This window comes from Clupea harengus, chromosome 1 (genome assembly GCF_900700415.2).
Source record: "Clupea harengus chromosome 1, Ch_v2.0.2, whole genome shotgun sequence".
Lineage (NCBI taxonomy): Eukaryota > Metazoa > Chordata > Actinopteri > Clupeiformes > Clupeidae > Clupea > Clupea harengus.
This window is the reverse complement of record NC_045152.1, coordinates 18,048,467-18,068,466: the sequence shown is the minus strand read 5'-3', so window position 1 is coordinate 18,068,466 and position 20,000 is coordinate 18,048,467. Positions and strand designations below refer to the sequence as shown.

Here is a 20,000-nt window from a genome sequence, read left to right as displayed (position 1 = left end):
CCAAGTGTCCCAGCACAGCTTTTATTTACTGCCAGGCCTCTTCAGTGGCGGCTTTATGGCCTAGATGGCCTCAGCACACACACACACACACACAAACTCACAAACTCACACACACACACACACACACACACACACACACACACACACACACACACACACACACACACACACACACACAACCTCACAGACACACACAACCTCACAGACACATACACCCAGCTCAAACTCTTTCCACCCAACTAAAACAGATAATAAATAGCATTGCTAGCCATTACCATCAGCAGACAGAAAGCCCCTTCAGCAGTAAAAAAAAAATCTTTCAACCGAGACAGAGCAAAAACTCAAACCCGAAAAACCCCAGCCCTAGAGGAAAAACTAACATCTCAGGCCTCTCTTCTCTTCTCTTAAGATCTACAGATGTTCTGTTAGCGCTGGGAGAGAGCCGCACTAGCATCGAGACGGGGGGATGGCAGTGGACAGTCAAGCGGCATAACAAATCCTTCAAGACTTCAAAGTGGAATATTCCACTTCAAACGTCTGCAGTATCCCTTAACAGCCCCAGAAAAGATTTAACCTCTGCCCCCCCTACCCAGGCATACCGTGCAACGGTGCTGCATAGGGACTGGAGCTTGCACATCATTCAAAGACATATGGTGAGAGGAAAGCAGTGCGCGGGGGAAAGAGAGAGAGAGGAGGGGGAGAAAAAGAGATGATGTTTTTGTACTCACACACTGTCTGCCAGGGACATGGAGTCGTCCGTCATGGCATCGCTGGAGATCTCACTGTCGTTGGCACTGGAGGCTGGAGCGAAGGCCAGACCCGCGCTGATGTGATAGGGACTAGCCGACTCCCCACGTCTATACGACCTGTGAGCAGACGAGACGAGACACACACACACACACATAATGAACTGAATGGCACTGTTCTTGTAATGCCAGCACTTACATCAAACGGTGGAGCCTTAAGCATTCTATTTTTAAGACAACATATCTCTGGCTGTCAAAGTGACATCAGTACGGTTTCTGTATGTGTGTGTGTGTGCGTGTGTGTGTGTGTGTGTGTTTGTGTGTGTGTGTGACAGGAGTGAGCAGCGAGTTCTCCGTCTCTTTCTCTGTCTCCTAGAGTCACATTTCTCATGTGTGGCCAGGATTGGGCCCTCAACATCTCCCTGTCTTTCCTTCCATCATCTCCTCTATGTCTCTCTCTCTCTCGTCCTTCTCTCTCTCTCTCTCCCTGTTGCCTTGTCCTACTGTGAGGGGCATGGTTCCCTTTCTCTCCCTGGTCAAGGAGGTGTGGGGATGAGAGTCTAGCCTCAGAAATAAAACATGAACTAAAAAAAAGAGTGAGCTGAGCACAAGAGAGTGATTAAATCTAAAACACCATCACGGGTGAGACGGAGTGAGACAGCATCAAGCGACAGAGGTGAAGCATGACAAGACTGAGAGACAGGGACAAGACGGCTGAAAAGAAGGTGGGGTAGAACAGGCGAGAAGTGAAGGGGTTCTGCAGGGTGAGTGTAGTGCTCGAGCCGGACACAGAGCTTGACCTTTAACAAATGCCAGAAGACCTCCTTTTTCACCCATCGCTTTGTCATTCATTCAGTTGCATAAGCCGCTTCTGCTGTTTCTCAGTCCTTCCACTTCCTTTTCTCTTTTGACATTTGACATTTTAGGATGCACACATTACATGTGTGACAAAATTAGCAGTGACTTAAATCAAGGAAGGAGCAAACTGGTTCTCAGCACTTAGTTCTCCTCCTCTCTAAGATGTCCCCAACCTCTGAGTACACTGCGGAACCTTGCCCTTCACATGCTGTACCCATACTTCTGTCCTCTGTGTGCTGTTAGCACACCATTCCACATCCTTCCTGGATCCTGCCCTATCCTAACCTACAGCAGTTGAGAGGGTTGTAGACCCCTGCAGTGGAATAAACATTATGGAGAAGTCTGGCTGCTGGAGGATGGAGGAATATTGTTTTGAATTTTTAAATCTGTCATGTTGAGGACGTCACAAACTCTAAGATTAGGTGACCGAATACCTCTGACAATTCCAGGTACAACATGAAAGAGCTAGCAAGTGCTACCTCTAACGCCGAATTAAAGTACTGATTAACTAACTGTTACATTTGATGGAGAAGGCCAGTGGAAAAGCCATGCTTTCAAGGGGTCCCATGCTTTCAGTTTGAAACAAACTGGCGTTGTTATACCTAAATTAAAATAAAAAAACACGTACAGTCGGAAGGGCACGAGCTAAATGTAGGCTACACGTTGAAGTTTTTGTTCACCGGAGCCATGCCTGTGCGTGCACTCTCACTAAGAGAGGATCCGGTGTCTGTGGAACTATTTCAAAGTCCCGGAAACTTCGGCAGGCCAGCAGAGGGCCGCCGTGAGTGTCTGCGATTACCGGCAGAGGGTGAAGCTCTTCCATTGATGCTTTTTTCATCAAGAGCTCTCCCTCTTGACTTAATGTGAGCCAGGTGAGCTCACAGCACACTGGGCCGAGGAGGAAACTACATGCCAGGACCGGGAAATAATTGTAGGAAAAGTACACCCAAAAATAACCTCGTGTGTCTGTAAATGTGATAGTGTGATAATATTCAGTAATAGTATAATACGCTTGAAATTCATATACACACAGTGTCTCTATAGCATATACAAACTGATATGAAATACAATTAAACCATTGGCATTTGAACTTGAAAATCTCTTAGATTACCTGTATCCTCTGTCCAGCGCCTCCACCGCCCTCACAGAGGAAGCTGCCCGGAGGGCTTTCGCGGACAGTCCAACCATAGAGGCTAAGGCTTTGGCTTTGAAGTCACTGCAACTCCACTCCTCTTCCTCGTTAAGGGTGGGTAAGTAGCCGCACACAAGTTTGAGGCTGCCCAACCCATCCGGGCTGCCGTGAGCGGCGTTCTCGCACCCACTCCGGACATAGTCGAGGTAGATGTCGGAGGTGAGAAACATCTGGTAAGCGTTCTCCTCCATCGCTGTCTGAATCTCCGTCTGTGCCTGATCAAACATTGATGAGTCAATTTGTTGCCTCTTCACGCTATCCCGAATAAAGGTCTTGGTCGCCGGCTTCAGCTGCTTGGCAACCACGCTGTGGTTTTCAATGTATCGCTTGTAAATGGCTTTAGCCACTCGGTGCGTTTTGGTTTCCTTGAGGTCCATTTGCCTGAAGCCGTTGCAGGCAAACCAAAAGTCTAGCGTGTCCACACATTTCTCTCGCTCCAGAAATCTCCGGAAAAGTTGAGCACCGTCTTGGTCACCAAGAAGCGAGAGCAAAGACTTGGTCCACCGTGCGAGGGGCGAATCCGGGGAGGCACTTCCCTCCGGCTCCCCGAGTCCATCCTCATCCCTCCTCGCCGCGGAGCCGGGATGGGAGACTTTTGCAGCGGAATGAACCGTATCCTTGAGTTTCATCACGGCGAGCTTGCAGGGGTTGTAGCATTTCGTCTCGCCCTCTTCCCCCGGGACGGGGGGGCGAGGAGCATCCTCTCTGAAGCTGGTGGCGATGGGGTCTGCGAGAGCCCTACTCATGGCTGTGAATTCGGCAGCCTTGCGTTGTGTTTCCCTCCTCAGTGCTCAACTGCAATCGCCTTTCTTTCTCTCTCAAAACTGCAGGGGAGCCGGTCTGCCCGTCTTCTCTCTGAAAAAAGAAAGTATTGATCTAATCAAAATCAGATCCACCCAAACTTCAAAGGCAGACATGCATCATGAAGTCCGTCCAGAGTGGTACAGGTTTTCAGAAGAGGAAACGAGATCAAACAGCACGAATTCAGTAGTAGTTTTGCTATGCAACACCTATAACACCAGCTCATAACTTTGTTCTAACGAATAGAACAACAGACAACATCCCTAAGTTGTAGGTTTCTGTAGCCTTAAACGACTAAAGCCAATTTCGGGCATTTTCACGTCAGATCCTAAAGGTAGGCTATATTTATCAGATGATACACTATCATAAAATGCTCACCAATACATAACTATCAAGCAATTGCTCCTACAAACACATCTTCGGCACAGGTTACATAGCCAACCTAATGTGCACTTCGAGACGAAAAAACAAATTAAATTACATCTCAAATGAAAAGAAAAAACTCCAACTTCAGCTGCAAACTCAAAAACATATCTGAGTTAAGGCTTAAGTCTTTCGGGGAATCAAATCAGGGGCGATGTCATAAGAGTCGTTTAGACTCCAAAATCCCAGGATGGGTATGCCGTCATACATATGCAATATCAAACAGTAAATGCATGTGGAGTATAGCCTACCTTACAGAGGGAAAGCTTCATACGCCCCCATTTCCACGAGCCAAGCTTAGGATTCAGAACATTTCGTCCCCCGAGAAAATTCAGCGCAAGATCACAAGCAGCCCTATGCCGTTCCGCTCTGCCGCAACACCAGTGGAATGTTACAATTGCTGTTCCGACATACACTGTATCATTAATTACAGTATCAAATCATTGATCCTACAACATCACCACCTCTGCTAATTAATAACAATAATCCTTAACGCGACGCAGCATGAGCTCCGTCAGCCTCATCCTAAACAACTCTTTACACTTCAAACATCGCTACCCTACACTACAAACTAGCCAATACAAATAATCGGAACGATTTTCCCATTAGGACATCATACAGCTGTTGTTGGGGTAATAATAATCAGCTCTACAATCAGACTGCAAAAAGGCAAAATAAGATACAACGTTGAAAAGCAGATCCTGAAGTAGCCCCGCCAATGCAGTCTTGGATCACAGAGGGGTGGAATGTTTTCCACAAACTTCTTTTTTACCAACGTAATGAACACTCTATAAGCGTACAGGAATTAAAATCAGCGACTAGTCTTTGTGATAATGAGGGCAATAAAAGCATATAGTTATCAACAAAACCACTTTTCTACAAATATCCGTGTAACGAGGCATAAATCTCGAAGCCACATTACTTCAAAGCAAGCCAGCAGCACATCAAAGGTCCCTTCTGGGGCCATCGCAAGGAGAACATACACGATAGGAACTTACCATCGATCCACGAGTTTTAGATACTCCAAAAGTCTACAGTTTTTTCACCAAAAAAATTAATCCACAGTATCCAGTTCAGACGACCCGGTCTGTTTTGAGATGACACAGATTAAAGGGTGAAAACATGAATGATTCTACAAATAAAGAATAGTTTCCCCAGTCCTTTCCTCTGCGCTAAGCAGCCACGCCATACGGTAACTCTCCTCTGGGCGCTTCCAGCACGGACTGAGCTCTGGGTTTAAGAGCGGTCTTCAAAGTAAGCAGCCGACAGACTGGTCCAGGAAGGTACATAGAAAAAAAATGTTCCTATGCGCCTTCTCACGCGGCACAAATGGCTACAATTCCTCTTAGCTGGTTAATAATGTGCATCTAGTGTCCAATCGGAGCCAAGAGTATTGATAGTCGGAAAAATATAATGGTCGTACAGCGCACAAGAGCTTTCTGGGCAACACTTGCGAAAGCAAAGTTACTACTAAGTTGCAAGGACCTTATCAAAGCCGAGCAATCTTGAGCCAACTCCCCGAGGCTTTGGAACGTCAGAAGTAAGTGATCTGCCGCCCCAATGGCGTTCTCCCTGCAATCCTTCTGTTGCTACATCCACTTTAAAGACACAGGCTCTTTTTCTTCAAGATTCGCATTCTCACGTTAACCCAATCGTGTCCACCCACATGTAAAGATGTATAGAACTATGGCACTGGTTTTTGAAATAGAATGTTCTCAAGGCATAAGCAACAAACAGAAAAGACAGAGAATTCTTCTCAGCAGATAATTCAAATGATCGTTTTCATTTGTAACTATGTTTCAATAAATGTTCTTAAATAATACATTATAAACATCTGATATATAGATTAATGAAAATAATTAAACCCTGCCCAAACTAATAGCAAGAATAATGTATGGTATGTTCTCGAATGTTATAAGGAAATTACCCGTAATATACATTATATTGTGTAGACGACATATTGTATTGATCTTTTCCCTCTACCAGAACTGCTACTTTAAACCCAGGCTGTAAAAGGGTCATGTATGCACTACTAGGGAATTTCTAGAAACTTTCAGTTGGATCAGAACCTCTAGACATGATACTTGGAATTTTGAAGGCTGCCATCAATGTCAGTTTACTTCTGACATGGCAAAATTAGCCTTGTCAGGTTTGTAAGCTCTCTTCCTTAACTTAGTCTTACTTAGTAATTGTGGTGAAATGATGACAGTTTAGTAGCTACTGTCCTTGTTTACCACACACACACACACACACACACACACACACACACACACACACACACACACACACACACACACACACACACACACACACACACACACACACACACACACACACACACACACACACACACACACACACACACAAACAGTGAGAGTGAGAGAGAGAGAGACAGAGAGTGAGAGAGAGAGAGAGCAAACAAAGCTAAAAGTGAGAGCATCTGAAAGCGTGCCTGCTCTTCTCTCAGCACACAAACCCTATGATCAGTAACTGCTCTCTCAATTACTGGATTGTCTGCCGCCTCTCTGGGCTTGGGGGTTAAACTCTTAGCAGTCTGCCTTTGAAGTGATTATCCCTTTATCTCCAGCCAGACCAAAGACTGCGAGAGGACAATGCTGAAGGAAACCAAGAGGGAGGCTTATGGCAATTATTGAAGAGGTCCACACGGAGGGGAGGTGTAAATGTCCATTTCTACCATTCCAGAGAGGAGAGAGAGAGAGAGAGAGAGAGAGAACGGGATGGACAGAACAGGGGAGAGAAAATGAGTGTGTGTGTGTGAGAGAGAGAGAGTGTGTGAGGGAAGATATCATAAGAGAGAGAAACAACTTTAGAGAGCATGAGAGATGAAGCCAGCAAGAGACAGCGAGGAGAGGTCAGACAAGAAGACATAGAAAGAAAGACATGGCAGACAGACAGACAGACAGGTCCATCAGACACTATGTCCCTCCACACATGATGTTTTTGGGGGCACAGATACCAAGCGAACAAACACAACTCACTTGTGACAAGCAAGCAAAGAGGACACAATATTTAAGCCCCGAGCCGAGGCCTGCTTTGAAGTCGGACATGCTGCTTTACCCCCCCCCCCCTCCCGTCAGAGCTTACAAAGGACATCTCAGGACATGAGGAGGCATTTCATTAAAACATACACAAAAATACAGAAGACTTTAGGAGAGCTTCGTCTTCAAATTCAACCTAAAACGGCCTCTTATAAGAGGAGGGTGGCATGCAGATTTCAAATGTGACAAACTGCATTGAACTGAAGATGTCTGCTCCAACACTGGAGGCGGTGATGGAGGAGGTGGTGGAGCTGGTGGAGGAGGTGCTGTTGGGGGCTAAGAGTACTGAAGGTTATTTATTGGTGTTCTTTCTTCTTTTTTTCTCTCTCGCTGGGTTTTAATCCTGTTTTGCGCATGACTTTAAAGTCTAACAATGTATAGAAACAATGTTTGATGTTCACCTAATCCCTTTTTGGCCATGAAACCCTCCTCATCGGCAGTAATGACTTTCATTTCCTTACTGCTGCCGCCTCGCCAGAAATGAAGACGCGCTAAAGATTTCTTTTTTCTTTTTTTTTTGCTTGCACGCTGACGCTCATTCATGTGGCCAAAAGGCCGAGAGAGAGAGACAGAGAGAGAGAGAGAGAGTGAGAGAGAGAAAGGGGGATTATCACCACGGAGGAGAGCGCTTCTGGAGTGGGGTGGGGGTGGGGGTGGGCTCTGGTCTCCAGGGTAATGATCACTGGACCAGAAGGGTCATAGTTCCGCTCGCTCTCTCTCTCTCTGTGGACTCTAGATGGAGGATGTTAGTTGGTGTGTTTATGGTCATCTGAGATCTCCCACTGGCAAAAGCAAAATGCTTAGTTTCGGGTGAGGAAATGTAAAGTCCATGAGTTAGCGGCCATGATGTCCCAGAGTTCATTAGTATAACTATTCAACAAAGTGTGTGTAAGCCGTCATGGCTGTGTGAATGAGCACCCTCCGTTTCGTACCTCAGGGCACACCCTGAGAGAAAACAGGGTTCGAACACTAGATCAGTGCAGCACAGAGCAGACTAACAGAGATGGCCCCTGTGTGGAGTTTGGGACTGGGTGTCCTCCCGTGACTCTACTGATGCCACAGACATACAGACACACAGACAGACAGACAGACAGCTGACGGGACACACAGCCCCAGAGGCAACACTCTCACAGCCCCGGCCTGTCCCACCCTCACAGCTTCAGCCACCGCTGCCAAACAGACACCATCCTGCCACCACAGCTGTCATCCATAGCTGTGCTGAATCCTAACTCTTCCTGTTTATGTATTTGTTTTTACACGTTACCTCCATCATGTTTGTATACTGGAACGGTCAGCTGAGAACCATCCTCTCTGAGCGCATGACTGCTTAGCATTCATTTATCTCTTAAAGACTCAACACTGAACGCTTATGATATGGCTCTAACACCTCTGGTAATGGCAGGGGCTTGCAGGTGTCCACCAGCTGCTCTATATGTGTGCTGTGGTCACCAGAACCCCAATTCATGAGCTGTTTTTCTCAATTCAAGAAACAGGAAAAATGCAGCGATGGAAATGGGAATGGTTATTGAAACAATCACTGGAAACATGCACAGATGGTTCTTGTAGATCCATGTAGACCCCCCCCCCCCCCCCATGTGATGTGAAACAGATAGCTTAGCAACAGTACTCGATGCATTACAGCACATGCAATCCCGCCTCCACTTCTTTTCTCTTTAGGATGCATGCAAGGTGCAGGAGCAGGGGAGTTGGGCCGGCCTTCAACATGAAGAGTGTGAGTGACAGACAGACTATAGGGAGAGCTGAGCGCGGCTCACGGCTCACGGAGGCAAAGAGCATAAAACAGACTGGAAACAGACTCATCTGATCAGATCAGGCAGACAGGGATGGAATGGAAAGAGAAAAGGGAAAAAAAAACATGGCCTGCTTGTCTGAGCGCAGAATAGAGAGCGGCTTTGACAGAAAATCTATGTGGCAATGAGGCGCACGAACAGAACCGATTGATCCGCTGATTCCTGCGAACGGTCCAGAGAAAAGAAAGACTGGTGAGTGACAGCTAGAGAAGAATGGAAACTCTGAAATATGGATAGTGGAGATAAAAAAGCAGGGTGAGAGAGAGTGTAGTGAGAGGTGAAAAGCAACAATGACATACGACAAGAGAAACTTCCCAGTCCAGAGGCTTTTTTGCTGATGGAAAAAAAGCAGGTCATGGAGAAAGTTATGCAATTACTGAAGTCACAATAGAAATGCATTCAAATGTATAAATATAGAGGAAAGCCTATATGAAACAGACCCAAAATACATCTAAAGAAATACTGGAGACTCCTGTCCTAAAATGTGTGCTCAAGTCTGAGTAGAAGAAGAGATTAAATGGGGTTTTTAAATCTTACTTCATAATGACCGGGACCACTGTAAAATGACTAGCACTTTAGGTGTCTGGACTGCTGTGATGACCTGTGTCTGAGTTCAAATGTCTTTTGGCTCATTTACGGAACTCACTGTGAACCAGACTAAATAACAGGAAGGATGTTGGCCAATGACTGGGCTAGACTTAGGGATTGTGATGCCACACCTCTTTCACAGGTGAAGCCAATGCATGTTGTCCCTGATGAGGTAATGCCATGACATGTCATCAGCTTGCTGATGCACAGATAAGAGACAGCAGGGTGTGTGTGTGTGTGTGTATGTAGGGAACCTTTGATCCTCCCTCAAATAGGGACCATGGTTGGAAACCAACAGGTTTGTAACAGTTCAAAGCCTGAGGCGGCAATCTAGTGGTTGTTAGTCAGAGGGTTTGTGTGCATGGGTGACGGTGGCCTGGACTGCCCACTCAAAGTGTTCAACCACATTAGTTTGATCTCAAAACTAGTTTTTAGTGCCCTCCCACATAATAATACATAGAATAAGACATGAGAGAGAGAGAAAGAGAGAGCGAGAGCGAGAGCGAGAGAGAGAGAGAGAAAGAGAGAGAGAGAGAGAGCGAGAGAGAGAGAGAGAGAGAGAGAGAGCGAGAACATGGCACAAACAGAAAGGGATATGGTCAGAGGAGCACCCACATATAGCTTTCATATCTCCATCACACTTTGCAGTTAACTGCTTCAAATTGAATTCTGACCAAAACTAGACTACCCTGCTTCAATTCATCCCCTTGGTGACCTTGAGAAAACCACAGAGAATCCGCTCAGGAAACTGAAACTGCACTGTTGGGAAGAAAAGGCAGCGTGTCATTTGTGTGATCTTTCCAATCATTATCGTTTTACCAAAGGCTTTCCCGTCCGTTCCCCGTCTGACAATCACTTCTCCGAGCTCCAAGCGCAGAATCAACACATCAAATAAATAAGCAGTGGTGTAGAATTACCTTTGGAAGCGGCGCAGAAACTGTAAACTCCCGGACAATAGGCGGGCTGGGGGTAGATGTGCGTAATAAATGCGTAAAAGAGAGCAATTTCCAACGTAAGCCTGGACATGAGAATACAATTCTGACTTCAATGTCCACTCAAATTACTTCCTGGTATTGTATTTTGATGAAAAAAAAAATGAATGTGGCCTCATTCAGTTTTTTTACTGCAGGAAACAGGCCTTACCCAGACAAAAGCAGTGAATCTGATTATCTCTCAAACTACTTTTTCATGACATACTAACTGGGTTGAGACAGGACTTGCCATGAAGCACAACTGGAAGGTAAAGGAGAATGTCCTGGCATCATGGCTTAGGTGTCCATTTCAAGCAAGTAGTTCTCACTCTAAAACCATGAGAATCCCTCAAAAAGAAGCAGCTAAACCTGCAGAACTTATTCTCTACACCAGAGATGATAGATGAAGGTAGTTTGAACTTATTCTTTAGACCAGAGCTGATAGGTGAAGGTAGTTTGAGGTGACAACACGACAATGCTGCTGGGATGAACACAGACTATGACATTTGTCACATTTTCTCCGATCGTGATGATCACCAAAGCAAGTTCTGTCCCATTAGAATTAAAAGGTTCTGTTTAGAAACCGTAAGTACTCTAGGTAGCACCTCTGAGGTCTCTAGGTAGAACTTTTAAAAGGGTATTCCAGATGATGGTGAGTGGTTTATTTATACCTCAGTACCGTCGATACCAACACATAGAAAGACCTAATGCGCACTACAGTTGCAGATATATTTAAGAGGTCGAGCTATGGCATGAACTATCTGTGCTAGTGTGCTTGTCTTCAGACTTGCGCCTATGGCAACAGCACACCAGCCAACATACCACAATACAGCATTCCCTTTCATGTGTTCATGGTGCAAATATCTGGAATGCTCCTTCAAGAATTTTCCTGTGAAGACAGGAAGGACCTTTCAAAGGTGTTATCCTGCCACATGAAGTGGTACGCGTCTTTCCCTCACTGAAGCTATTTGGATGTATAGGTAGATGGTAGTATAGGTAGTAGATAGTCTCCTTGGGACACAAGCGAGGAGACAGAAGTTGTATCATTTTCTCAAAAAGACCGTCTTGGAAACATGTTCAAAATGGATCCTTCAAAATCAAATTAGACTCAAAACTAAAAAAACCCACTGATATGCCATTCGACTGGAGTGCTGCTTAAAGGCAGAGTGTGTAGTTTTGAGTGGCATCTAGTGGTGAAGTTGCTGAATTGCAACATGGAGGACCCGCTCCCTATGTAGATCCAAAGGGCTCATTCTTGATTGGTACACTAATGAAAACATGATTATGAATACTATATTCCATTTGAACTAATAGATGCCACTAACACTGCATACTGTACCTTTACATTAGTATTAGTATTCCGTCCGAGACTCCTCCACTGTGAGTACTACGGGTGCTCTACTGGATTATACTGAAGGGCTAGCCTACTTTAGAGTTCATTTGTCAACTTCTTCAGAGGCTGGAATTAATGCAGTATTGAGTTGCAATGGACTTTGGCAGTAAATTCATCAAATTCATGTCTAGCATTCCTGGACTAATTTCCAATTAAAGATCCTTTAGCCATCTAATGCTTTGATTCAGAGCTTTGTGTTCCAATGACGGAGCAGGGGACCCTACCCTCGTTAAAACACAAATAATAGTGATGTGAAATAATGAGGGCAAATCATTTGACAGTGAAATTGATGTCTTTAATAAAACGATGCAGCTTGATTTAAAACATATTAAAACATTAAAATGGATGTAAAAAAAAAATACATTATACTGAATTTGTGTCATTAAAAAACAACAAAAACAAATCAAGTGTCATAAATACAATGGAGTCATGTGGTAAGATGTATTTAAAAATGTATTAAATAAACAACAAAGAAAAAAACAACAACAGGAACAAGAATGGCACAGCAAATGAGTGGAGATCTGGTGATCCTTCGGCTGTGAATGTGTGTGTGTGTGTGTGTGTGTGTGTGTGTGTGTGTGTGTGTGTGCACGTACGCACATGTGTATGATGTGCTCACTTCATTCAGGTATTCTTAGAGATCCTTCCATCAGTGTAGGATGAACTGCTGTTACCTGAGAGAGTGGAGACGGGAGAGAAAGGAATAGGAGGGAGATACGACAGTTAGTTTATTACACACACACACACACACACACACACACACACACACACACACACACACACACACACACACACACACACACACACACAGAGACACAGACACACACAACTAGCACATACATCAACACATAATATGAGACGCTGGAGTCTGTGTGAATGTATGCAAGTGTATTTGACATTATACGTACGTATTGAACCAAACTACACTCTCTGTCACTCAAACTCCGGTCACAACTTTCAGACAAGCGAGGCTCTTTCTGATTGGACATTACCTCAGGTGGAACCATAATGTGTGAACCAAGATACAGAGCATTCACCTCACTATCACTAACGTCAGTGTTGATTTCATTCAGTGTCAGCTGGTTGAAAGTAGGTTCCAGGCTTTAGATATCAGCATCTCTCACTTCCTCTCCCTCTCTCTCTCTCTCTGCTCCTCCCTCCATCCTCACTGGCAGCACTTAGGCCTCAAGTAGGCCAATATTTGACTAGCGGCGATCCCTCCTCAAACACAAAGCCTTAAAGTCAATTCAAAGGGAAGGAGGAAACGTGCCGTCAATCAGCCCGTCTCAAAGGGACCGGTGCAGCGCCGACGCTTTTCATCTTCTATCTTATCTCCCCCTCCCGGACATGAACCACTCCCCCCCCCCCTCTTCCTCCTCCTCCACCACCAGTCAGGGCCTCCAGGATACCAGGGCCCAGGTGAGGCAGAGCCAGAGCCTTGGTGTCGGTCTCTAGGCTGTCTGAGGTGGAGGTGGCCGTTCTCTCTCTCTCTCTCTCTCCCTCTCTCCCTCCCTCCCTCCCTCTCTGGCTGGGCTTGGGGACTGCCCCGGCGAGGGCCCATTTGAATGCTTTTATCTGTGGGCTGTGTGGGTGCTTTACATGTGTGGTGGGGCTGGTGGGGCAGGGAGGGGCTGATGGACGGATGGGGGTGCTCTCTGTCATGATGAATGAGGCTAACTCTCACTTGTTACGCTGGAGTTTCTCCAGTCAAGCAGTGTATGATCCCAGTCTGGATGCTTGTAGGGTTATGGGCTTGATTGTGGACGCTTGTATAGGCGTGCCTTAGTGGGTCAGATTTCAGTCTGTGTTGTGTGTGGAGGTTTGTGTAAGGATGAACAGAACAAGGTGTGCCAAAGTGCCTGCGAGTGTGTGTTAAGTGTTTTCTTGTGTGTGATGTGCATGTATGTGTGTTCCAGTGTTACTGCATGAAGGAGAGACGAGTAGAAGGGTTGGCGTGTGCGTGTGTGTGTGTGTGTGTGTTGGCGTTACCCTGCCCTCACCTTCTTCCACGGCTGGCTTCCAGGTCCTCCTGCAGCACTGCTGCCCTCTTCTGCAGGAAGTTCACCTACAGACACCAACAACAGTTAGACAACACACCACTGCAGGAGTCTGTTCACCTACAGACACCAACAACAGTTAGACAACACGCCATTGGAGGCGTCTGTTCCACACTGTTCCCACCTTTCCAGCGAGGGTGCAGACACAGAACCGCTCTCCACCCCTCTGCTCCCTCCTCAAGCCCGAATTATAGATCTGCGTCGGTGTCCGTCCGTTTTACGGATGGGCGGGGAAACAGATTCGGACTGATTCGGACGTACTGTTTTTGATTTATACTTCTTCGACGGCTGTGGGTGTTGAAAACAATTCACCGCCAGAACAGTGGGTGGAGCAGCGGTTTTTTGGTCACAGATGAGCTACTACGCGACCTCTTTGAGTGATAGAATTCGTCGATTGTTTAACTCCCTCCTCCCAGCCGTCACGTCATCAAGAGCAACAGGTGTAGTCACTTGGGTCTTTGAGACACACTACATTACAATGAATAGTCTGTCTAACGCTATATATTCACTTGAAAAGGCAAACTTATCTCCATCACGGTAGGTATTATTTGTGTGAAAAATAGTAGCAATCTATAACAAAATGATATGCTTATCTTACATACACTATAGAAACTATTAAAAACGATTCAATGAAATGAATACTATCTCATTTTCTTTGGTATTTTTTGTCATATTCAGATTTGTAATGATGATTGCTGGGTAATATGTATGCTGTTGTCCAATGTCAAGTCTCTATTTGATCATGTGACGAGACGATATGATAGTTTAGGCGCAACATCTGAACGTCAAGACCAACAAGCTGACTGGGCAAAGAAATATCTGTGACAACGTGATTACAGGAGGCAAACTGGTATCAGGGAAGAAGTTAAAAATAAACTGTCATCTGGAGAGTTTAAAAGAATACAAAACGAGGGGGAATCTACTGTATGGAGATATTTCTGCTTAGTAGTCAACGCGGATTTATTAAACCTGGATGGTTGGGGGAGAGAGATGAACGTCAAAACCGACAAACTGGGCCAGAGGCAAAAGCACCTGCAAGCTGAAAACAATGGCTTTCAAACATAAGCGTGATAAGGCATTGAACATTCCATATTTAAATATCTTAATAAGTAGTCAAGTCAACGTGTCTGCCTCACGTGATGGAGAAGTTTGTTTTTGAGACTAAAATAAATCACATTTAGGATAATAGCCTTCTTGTGTGCGGGGATTTTTTTATGTCCTAGCTGTGACAACGCGATTACAGGAGGCAAACTGGTATCAGGGAATAAGTTAAAAAATAAACTGTCATCTGGAGAGTTTAAAACAATACAAAACGAGGGGGAATCTACTGTATGGAGATATTTCTGCTTAGTAGTCAAGGCATTGAATATTCCATATTTAAATATCTTAATAAGTAGTCAAGTAAACGTGTTTGCTTCACATGCTTCTCCCCTGTACAAAAGCGTCGGCTAAATGACTAAATGTAAATGGATTAGACCTCGATTGTTGGACTATGTAGATCGTTTTATAACGAACTTTGTGCACTTAAAGTTTTTTAAAAAAAAGAAACTGTCATCTGGAGAGTTTAAAACGACACTCGAGGGGAAATTTACTGTAGGCCTATGGAGATATTTCTGTCGGATGGCATCATATTCTATGCGGATTCTAATGAGGCTGTTTGATATGTCCAATGTAAGAAGTGTGAAGCTTTAATGAAATATGATTGATGCCATCCTCTTTCTCCACAACATGGATTAAACATCGATGGTTGGACTATGTAGATACTTTTATAAGGAATGTGTCCGTGTACTTACATTTTTCAAGAAAAAAGATAATCTTCAATGGTAAGACTTGTTTTATTCGCGCCTCTTCTGGTGTAGCATATAACGTGAGTTTTATTTAGGCATATCAGATGCATAGCGTGTGTAATGTGTAGGCCATTTCATTCCGTTCTTGCAATGTGAATAATTCATTTCAATATGCTTATATCCCTTTTGTGCGCGCTTGTGCGTTTAACGGGGCTTGTTTGTGTGAGCCAGTGCATTTATGATTCATCTGTTGATGCTCGAGTTTAATAAAGGCAGGCTTAAGAAACGTATGTAAATGTGTCAGTAGTATGAACAGTTGAGACATTGACTCATTGGGGTTCGGACTAAATATTTTACTTGCTGTCGGGCTGGGGTAGGGCTGGGACAAGTCAGCGCGATAAGGCATTGAACATTCCATATTTAACTTGGCATAGTCGCCCCATAATGCCGTGCGGCGGGCACATACTTTTCTCGATGTGATGCAGCGCATAGACATATATACATGTCTATGATGCAGCGCCCAACGATGTTCTTTAACAATGTTCCTTACTGTTCTAATTGCATGTCGTTGTTCTGTGTTGGGACGGAGTTTATACAGGTGTGTGACGGTAGCACAGTCTGTTCGTGATAACTTGTAGCAGGGCATAAAGCCCGTGCCATTTTGACATTGTATTGTGTTTAGTGTTTAATTAAAAGCCATAACAAATATTCCACACTTCCGTGATTTGTTACAATATCTTAATAAGTAGTGAAGTCAACGTGGATTCTATGGATTAAATTCATTTATTGACACATCTTTTCAGGACGGCCACAGCGCTTTAAAACGACGTGTTTATAAGTTACATTATTCAAAGATGGTAGATAAAAGGCGAGATAATCGCCAGGTGTAATAAGCCTACTTTCTCATTATGTGTGTGTGTTAGGGTTTGTAATGCAATGGTGTTGGCTGCAAGTTAACTCCACTTCACGTTAAGGTTAGCTTTTGTATATGAGCATTCATTTCAACTGTTCCATCATCTGAAATATCACGGTGTCGAAAAACAAACCTTTGATCTAAACAGAATATTCAGTATGGAATGGGAATATTTCAGAGCAGGGCTATCTTTTATCGCGTTTGACAAATATGCTCCGATTGCTGTGATGTCTCCTGTGAGAATGGGATAGTATTCTCTCCTATGAATTCGCGGTCATTTGAGCGTCCTTATAAGTGTTTCAGAAATATCTTCAGACCTCTTCTGTTATGTTTGTTCATAATCAACTAGAAGAAGCTTGTGAGACGGTCTACAGGCTATTCATAAAAAACATACGTAAATGTGTCATTAGTATGAACAGTTGAGACATTGTCTGGTTGGATTCCGACAATATATTTGAATGGCTGTCTGGCTCGGGCACTACTCTGTCGGACGCAGGCCGGGCTCGGACAGAAATATTCGGCTGATCCACACTCTATAACAGAATAGGAACAGATAGGGAATGAAACAGGAAATGTGAGATTCCGGAAATTATGTCGTTAGGAAATGATTTCGTTAGCGGACCAATCACAGCCAAGGGGGTATCCGTCGCTATCCGTTCGTATCCGAAAAAGTTACAAAAATCGAGAGGTGCACGTCGGTGTCCGTCCAGCTCTCCGAAGGGCTCGGATGGGCTCGGATGGGCGTTCCACCACGGGGAAGGGTGTTGCCAAGGCGTGGCTATGTGTCCGGACGGACACCAACGCAGATCTATAATTCGGGCTTCACTCAGTGCAGGCCACTTAGGCTCCTGATGGGGACATTCACACACATTCACATACACGTTCTTGCCTGGCAACAAAGTTGTTACATTGAGAGACAAAATATATTTTGCCAAGATGAAAATAGTACAAGTAAGAGTATAAACCACAATCGGTACACTCTCACAGAACTCAAACTAGAAGGGTATAAACTACATTCGGTACACTCTCACAGAACTCAAACTAGAAGGGTATAAACCACATTCGGTACACTCTCACAGAACTCAAACTAGAAGGGTATAAACTACATTCGGTACACTCTCACAGAACTCAAACTAGAAGGGTATAAACTACATTCGGTACACTCTCACAGAACTCAAACTAGAAGGGTATAAACCACAATCGGTACACTCTCTCAGAACTCAAACTAGAAGGGTATAAACCACATTCGGTACACTCTCACAGAACTCAAACTGGAAGGGAACTTGAAGAGTGCAGACCTCTGACAGGGCGCATTGCCTGATCTCACAATGTAAAAGAAAGTGAAATGCATTTCCTAAATCCTAGATCTGGATCCGCTCCAAAATGAATGGGTTCTTCCTTGGCCCATGCTTCACCCCCCCACCTTGTAGTTTTTGCCTAATCCTGCTGACAGACAGACAGACAAACCAACCAACCAACAAACGGTAACAGAAATACAACCTCCTTGGTGGAGGTAAGTTACAACTCTCATAAAGTCAGTGAGTTATGAGAGCTCTAAAGCATTCTTGACATGTTCTATGCTGAATAACCTTTCAACTCATATGACACTGAAACATGGTGGTGGTACCACTGAGCTCCCACATGCTGAGAGTGTGTGTGTGTGTGTGTGTGTGTGTGTGTGTCATCGCAATCAGGCCGCACATGCTCTCCAATGCTAATGCCAGAGACTCCATGTCGTCCAGTCAATCAGGCGCCTGCTCCGCTGTTGAGTATTCAGGAATGTGTCCGCACCTTTGTGGCTGCGCTGGGAGCTGAAGTTGCTAATACATCAAAAAAAAATCTAACATTTTTTGGGGGTGTTTATGCATGCGGTGCTCACACACACACACACACACACACACACACACACACACACACACACACACACACACACACACACACACACGTTTTTTGTTTTTGTGCTGAATGTTCTCTGGCTTTAATGAGACCCGAGGAAACCTCCATCATTCTGTCTCTCCTCCGCTGGTGGCCGAGGTATGCGGCGTAAGGAGGGGATCCTCTTCAGAGATCACACACACCGACCTCTGCTCCAGAGACTCCACACTGTTTAAAGATGACTTCCCCTTTCCCTGCCTACCACCCTGCTAGAGGGGGGGGGGACACGACACACGGACATGAAACGATACTCACAGAGAGGGCGGAGAATGGGGCGGTTAGCAATTACAAGCAAGCCAATACGTCCCATCTCTGGCCAGAGAGACTGTTTCTGAACCAGCATCTCAATGCGCAACACACTGACCCACCAAAAGATGGGGATTGGTTGGGGGGGGGTTGGTTGTGTTTGGATTAAAGGTGTAAACAATGGCAGACCATGAAAAGGTTGTTGGCGGTAGTAGCTCTGTGTGGAACAAAAGCGCTGTGTTAAGTGCTCACTGCTTGCACCGAGACCCTGGAAGACTGTGCTCATGTGGCTGGCCGCTAGTTCTTTGATTGTTTGCGGACAGATGGGGAGGAGGGGCTGGGAGGGGGACATCAAAGCTGCGTTGGGGAGAACACGGCCAGGCCTATGGAAGAACACACACCACTGCTTACACCAGCGGCGTCCAAAGAAACCAAACCCAAGCACACACACACACACACAAAAAGACACGTTCCCCTCCATGGCAAAATAACAGCGAAGGATCCTGGAGCGTGTGTGTGTGTGTTGTGCTGAGGAGCGGGGCGATTAATGTGGTAGTTTATAATAGCACGGTGCGCTGTGTATGAAATAAAAGTGCAGCTGTTTGTTTGAACCGTCCTTTTAACTGGATTGGTTGGTGTGTGCATGATTTTCTTGGAGAGACTTCTGATGGGTGTGTTGTAAGGATCCTGGAGGAAACGGAGGACTATCCCTGGAACTGCTTCTGTTATGAAGACTCGTAGGCATCCAGACAAGTTTGCCCAGTGTCTCTCCAGTGTGTGTGTGCGTCTGTGTGTGTGTGTGTGTGTGTAAATGAACATTGCTATCACCTGAGATAGAAATCTGATTGTGTATGTGTATGAAAGCTGTGTGTGTGCACAGTGTGATGACATAGCTGTGTGCGTGGATGTGTGCATGGATGTGTGTGTGTGTGTGTGCTCACCTGTGACTTGAGGGAGGTGATGGTGTCCTCCAGCTCCTGTCTCAGCTGCGCTGGCATCAGGCCCTTCAGCCTCATCTCACACTCCTGCCTCACATGGGTGATCTAGACAGAGAGAGGGAGACAGAGAGGATTTCAACAGAACGAGAGAAAGAGAGAATGATCTAAACAGAAGGAGAGAGAGAGACAGATGTAAGGGTACAAGAGTGTGAAAGAATGCTTAGACGGAGGAAACGGGGACAGTGTGTGTGTGTGTGTGTGTGTGCACAAACAGGATCATGG

At 45.2% G+C, this 20,000-nt stretch overlaps 2 protein-coding genes across 8 annotated transcripts in view; both read right to left on the bottom strand.

The window, feature by feature from the left end:
* axin2 (axin 2 (conductin, axil)) overlaps positions 1-5,890 on the bottom strand; it is a 15,995-nt gene extending 10,105 nt beyond the window's left edge. The window contains exons 1-3 of one of the 4 annotated variants that reach the window (XM_042707777.1): positions 5,019-5,890; positions 2,716-3,651; positions 729-866 (exon numbers count right to left, since the gene is read on the bottom strand). In XM_042707777.1, coding sequence (XP_042563711.1) covers positions 729-866; positions 2,716-3,542 — 965 coding nt within the window. In that variant the 5' untranslated portion in view covers positions 3,543-3,651; positions 5,019-5,890. The other 3 variants (XM_012817995.3, XM_042707775.1, XM_042707774.1) reach the window with 3 other exon arrangements.
* A 6,225-nt stretch (positions 5,891-12,115) lies between these two features.
* cep112 (centrosomal protein 112) overlaps positions 12,116-20,000 on the bottom strand; it is a 141,614-nt gene continuing 133,729 nt past the window's right edge. For 3 of the 4 annotated variants that reach the window (XM_031569279.2, XM_031569294.2, XM_031569290.2), the window contains 3 exons: positions 19,722-19,823; positions 13,843-13,907; positions 12,116-12,516 (listed from right to left, as the gene is read on the bottom strand). In XM_031569279.2, coding sequence (XP_031425139.1) covers positions 12,513-12,516; positions 13,843-13,907; positions 19,722-19,823 — 171 coding nt within the window. In that variant the 3' untranslated portion in view covers positions 12,116-12,512. Of the gene's footprint in view, positions 12,517-13,838; positions 13,908-19,721; positions 19,824-20,000 lie in introns of those variants that run through there. The other variant, XM_031569287.1, reaches the window with a different exon arrangement.